The sequence below is a fragment of the Notothenia coriiceps genome, unplaced genomic scaffold (assembly GCF_000735185.1).
Source record: "Notothenia coriiceps isolate Sejong01 unplaced genomic scaffold, NC01 NC01_scaffold00024391, whole genome shotgun sequence".
NCBI lineage: Eukaryota > Metazoa > Chordata > Actinopteri > Perciformes > Nototheniidae > Notothenia > Notothenia coriiceps.
In genome coordinates, this window is record NW_011357092.1 from 1 (window position 1) to 5,671 (window position 5,671).

Below are 5,671 nucleotides of genomic sequence, written 5' to 3' on the forward strand. Positions count from 1 at the left end.
TTTCCTGTGAGGTTGTGATGATCATCAACTTCATCTCCTCTCTCTATTTAGATCAAATCGGACAAAATCTTTACAGGGGAGGTGATTTACAAGCTAGAGGGAGCGGGGGTGGACCAGGAGCCCAAAAATCTGTTTGAAATTGATGATATAACAGGAGTCATCAGGAGCAAGCGGCCGCTGGACCGAGAGACTTACAACAGCTTCACGGTGAGAGAGCATTTATTGCTGGAACATTTTAAATAGCCCAGAAATGTGTTTCCAAGCACTATCAGAAATAAGTACTTAACACAATCCACAGTGCCTAAAACAAGACCTCTGGCAATATGTTTCTGATGTTAGGTCCATGTTTTTGTCTTAAAGCATATGTCTCAGACTCTGGTATAAACAGCCAGAGGTCAGTTTCCAAGGGCCTTTATGGGCATCTTGGGAGACACTTCAGAGTGTTTGAGACCAGATGACTGTGATGTAACCTCTGATGCTGAACCAAACATCCTGCACATTTTTTTCTGCCATTTCCATCATATGCCGTGCAAAAAATACCCTCTGTCACCATAAGTGTTTGATGTTTTTCTGGTTTTGAATAGTAAAAAAAACAACCAACCAAAGATTTTTTCTTTTTTTTAATACTCTTTTTATTGTCATTTTTGTAAACATAAAGACATAACATACATACAAAGTCAAAGTCAACTTTATTGTCAATCTTTCAGTTTGTGTGTACAGACAGAGAGATCGAAATATTGTTTCCCACATTCTGTATAAAAATATGTATAAAATATGTATATCCCATATATACATACACAATCAACATACAACATACACCCGCATAGATCTCTCCATGGGCGACTAATCTCACCTTAATCATGTAGCAAGATATCTATATATATATATCAGCTTACATACCAATTCCTTAAATAAAAGCACAGAGAGAAAATTATTAAGAATTATAAATTATAAACATAATGGCCTGAGGTGTGGCCTCATTACAATGAGAAACATCAAAGAGAAGGGAAAGAAAACAAAAAAGATAATAATAATAATGATAACAACTAAATATTTGTTTATGAACTCTAACATGTGTATGTTGTATTTGTGTGTCTGTGCAGCTGAAAGCCTTTGCACTGTCTCCCAGTGGAGAGAGACTAGAGAATCCGTCCACCATAGAGATCGTGGTGCTGGATCAGAACGACAACAGACCCGTCTTCACCCAGAAAGAATTCAGCGGCACTGTCCCTGAATTCTCCGTCCCAGGTACGTCCATGTATTACATACTGGGTATCACATACTGTTAAAAATATATACAAAAATACATAATTCATACCAACTGATGCTATTGATTATTTCTGACAGGCACCTTGGTGATGTCAGTGACCGCCACTGATAAAGATGACCCTATGACAGAAAACGCTTACCTGAGCTACTCTATCATTGGCCAGGAGAGCTTTCCTGCCAACGCTGTAGACAAAACAATGTTTGGTATCAACAACGAGACAGGAGCCATTTACACAAGAGACGTAGGCCTGGACCTGGAGGTAAAATGAAAATCAATATGCACATTTTTTTGCAGATCAATTTAGTATAGTTGATTTGACTAATGTGTCGTATCCTGTTCTAGGTGGTAAAAAGTTTCAGGTTGAAACTGCAGGTTGCTGATATGGGAGGCATGGGATTAGCGAGTGAAAGTGTGGCGATCATACATGTCACTGATATCAACAACCACGCCCCACAGTTCAGCCCTGCCACTGTGAGTCTCATTCAACTTTACATAAGGCATATTTTCAATCGTTATTTAGAAAAAACTTCTGTCAAATTGTTAGATATTTAATCTTTTGGTCTGTGCTTTGTGTGTGGTCCATGTAGTACAGCATGCTATCAGTGGAGAACAGGAAGGACAATGAGATCGGCCGGGTGAACGTGACAGACAGAGATGATCGTGGAACAGCAAACTGGGAGGCCAAGTACTTTATTTCCAATGACCCTGAAGGCAACTTTGCCATCACTACGGATCCTGCAACCAACGAAGGAGTTCTGACCGTGGTGAAGGTACAATGTGCTGATCTGCTGTTGACTGAAAGAGTGTGAGGGTTGGGGGGGGCTTCGGCCACATTTTTCAAGCAAGAAAAGTCCAATTGACGAATGTATGTGGATGAACAAATGATTTCTACCGGGTTTGTTCCTAACCCATACAATTCCAGGTTTACCCTGCTGTAAAATAATTGTTACAAGTAGTTTCAAGGCTATCGTAAAAACAACATCAATTAAGGAAAAGTGGAGAAAAAAATTACAGGACTCATTAAATACATTTGTTTTAAAAGACCATACACAATAGAAGCTGTTTTAAAGAGCTCAGTAAATAACCCTGCATGATTGTGACACCAATCAGGTTAGATTCATGCTTTCATGGGTTTGTAAGTAAACTTATCATTTACCTACAGTTACTGTCAAAGGATGGGTCTTGCTGTGTGCAATATGTACATTGGAAATGTAATATGAATATTACTTGTAAATTGAAATAACTTACATATTATGTGCATGCCCTGTTTCATTAATTTTTTTGTCTCTATCTTCACTTTTGCTGTAAAAATGTAATTGGGATGAAAGGTATTCTGATTCTAAAACATTACTATGAATTGATTAGGAAATCATTAGAAATAGAGAGACCCGAAACCAACATATTGGCAGTAAATGTAAAATTGTATTCAAACCACAAAGGAGAGCATGTGAACCTTTTGACAAAAATATAAACATTGCTAAGTGTAACAAGATCTTTAGGTGACAACGAGTTATTTCCGTGCTCCAGGAGTTTTAAGTTACTGATTTAAAAGAACACCATTCACACAACATCAGACATGCCTTTACATCCCAGTAACTTTTACCCATACATTTTTCTATATTCTATCAACAAAAACCTTTTTCTCTTCGGTACAGGAATAGTTGAGTAGCTTTGCCCTTTAAAGTCAAACGTGCATTAAGGCCCTCAGACACAACTCAACACCACTCTCTAGTGGCTGAAGTTTAGATTACAAGTACTTAACTTTTCTTATCTGTATGAATGTTAATGAATAAAATGTGAGCCTTTGTTATCCATATAGATTTGTCATGCATTTGTTATTATGCAACCACCAGGCAGTGCAAGTGTTCCTCCCTGTAACAGCCTCTCTGCGTTGTTTTTTTTATCCTGCAGCCTCTGGATTATGAAGCACAGCATGAGCACGTCTTATTGCTGAAGGTGGAAAATGTCAATCCTCTGAGCATCAAGGCTCCCAGCGTCCCAGTGAGCGGCGCTTCAGTGTTTGTAACGGTGGTGAACGAGAATGAAGCTCCACGTTTCAGGGAGGACCCCATACAGCTGGTTGTCCCTGAGTCTGTGGTCCCTGGGACTTTACTGACCAGCCACATCGCCTCGGACCCTGATAATTCTGACCTGAGGTACGATGCAGCCACAGAGCAAGAGGAGCATTTGTTTGTTTTTAAGAATGTGAGTTAACTAATTGGACAGTTTGTTTTTTCTGTAACTTTTGCTCTGCTCTCTGTTTCAGGTATGAGATTAGTCGAGATCCTGAGAAGTGGCTGGACATCGACAGAGATACAGGCGAAATCTATGCCAAGAGAACGTTCAACATGCGATCTCCAAATGTTAAAAACAATATCTACAATGTTATTGTCAAAGTTACAGGTCAGTTCATCAACACAACAGATACAAATGTTGGCTAATAGATATCACCCACAAAATTGTATTAGGAATATTGTTTACACATATTACCATTTAGCTGAAATTGTATGTTTATGCAAATGAGGATGTGTGAACAAGGCCATCTGTACAAATCTTTTTAATTTAGATGGAAATAAATTGGAAAGTATTGTGTATGTAAGTGCTACTGAAGACATTTAATGCTTAGAGAAAAAATAAAACATTTGAGAAAATGGCCTTTAAACATTATGTTTGGTGTTGGCACTGCAGATGGGATCATAAAACTTTTCAAGTTAATTACTAGCATTAAGCCAACATTTTATTGTAAAACTATTTTTTGAAATGTTTGTGTTCAAATATGCAAATGAGCATTAAGGGATACTGAAAGGGCAATTTGAAAGAGATATTTCTTAAGATGTTAACAGATATTTTCTTTCCACGTGTCTGAAAGAATGCATGTTATAGCAGCAGAGGTGGGAAGTAACTAAGTACATTTACTGAAGTACTTTACTTAGGTCCAATTGTACTTATATTTTTACTTGAGTATTTCCAAGTTATGCTAATTTGCACTTCTACTCCACTACTTATTTATTTAATACCTTAAATTACTTTACAGATTTGGATTAATGATGCCAAATATAAATAAATCAGACTTTAGTTACACCTGGAGTAAATTCACAATCTACCCTGCAGTAAACAAAGTCATTCAAACTAGCTGCACCTTTGATAACACTTTAATGCATCAATAATTATAATCAAAACATATAATAAATAATATTCTGAACTACTTTTACTCAAGTTCAAAATCTGAGTACTAGTCCCACCTCTGTATAGCAACCAACATAATCTCTCAACAATGACCAATGCATGGAAAAAAACATGCTTTAATCTTCTTAATAAAATAAATACAAGTTCATAGACAGGTTTTATGAGAATAATTGTTATATAAACTGTTGTAACTTTATGTGACATGGCTGTGTGTTTCTGCTCTCCTGTGTAGATGCTGGTGGTGTGTCAACCACTGCCACCGTGGCCATCACACTGAAGGAGACCAACGACTTCCCCCCCCAGCTCTTCCCCCTGAGCGGCTCTGTGTGCAGGGACACGGGCCGCGGCAGTTCTGGTCTGGTTGTGACGGCTGTGGATGAAGACTTTCCTCCACACGCTGCACCCTTCAGCTTTGAGATGCCCGACGATGATCTGTCAATCAACTGGACTGTTGTTCAAGTCAACGGTAAGGAGAGAGCTTTAGAGGTGGGGAAGACAGGTGTACCCATGAACAGAGGTGGGAAGTAGTGGAGTACAAATACTTTGTTACTGTACTTAAGTAAATTGTTCTGGTATCAGTACTTTACTCCATTACTTATTTTTCTGACAACCTTTTACTTTTTTGACTCAAATACCTGTACTTTCTACTTCTTACATTTTCAAAACAGGTTTGTTACTTAAGTTTTAATCTGTGTTTGGTGACTTGATCATTATTATTTTGAGTCATTGCGTGCCTATTGATTTTAACACGATCCGTGTATCCATAATTTCTTAGTCTACTCTAAAGAAGAGGGCCCAATGAAAACGTTGTCATTTTGCCGTTGTTCAGCATCGAAACATTCCTTAGCTAACAATGACATTATTGTTCTATTAATATAAAGTGAGGTCAGGTAATCTATAAAACAGCTGGTAGCTATGGGTACTATTTTTACTTAAGTACATTTAGAAACCCATACTTCTTTACTTTTACCTGAGTAAAGAAGTTTAGTCAGTACTTCTACTTGAGTAAAGGATGTGTGTACTTTTGCCATCTCTGCCCATGAATCTTCTAACCTCACATCTTCCTCCTCTCCTCTGCAGATACCCATGCGGTGCTTCAGCCCTCGTGGACCTGGAGGCAGGAGAGTACGTGGTCACAGTGTTTGTGTCGGACTCTGGCAGCCCAGTGCTGAGCGCGTATTCTCAGGTCAATGTGACCGTATGTCGCTGTGACTC

At 38.4% G+C, this 5,671-nt stretch overlaps 1 protein-coding gene across 1 annotated transcript; it reads left to right on the top strand.

Annotated features, from left to right (window-relative positions):
* Positions 1–51: 51 nt before the first annotated feature.
* LOC104954991 (cadherin-15-like) lies at positions 52–5,664 on the top strand (the record flags this gene model as incomplete). Its single annotated transcript, XM_010782209.1, is given in 10 exon segments — positions 52–207; positions 1,104–1,248; positions 1,348–1,529; positions 1,613–1,741; positions 1,858–2,040; positions 3,182–3,426; positions 3,537–3,673; positions 4,689–4,922; positions 5,537–5,557; positions 5,560–5,664. Coding segments are annotated over 10 exon segments (1,537 nt in total), but the record flags the coding sequence as incomplete, so codon positions are not given.
* Positions 5,665–5,671: the final 7 nt, after the last annotated feature.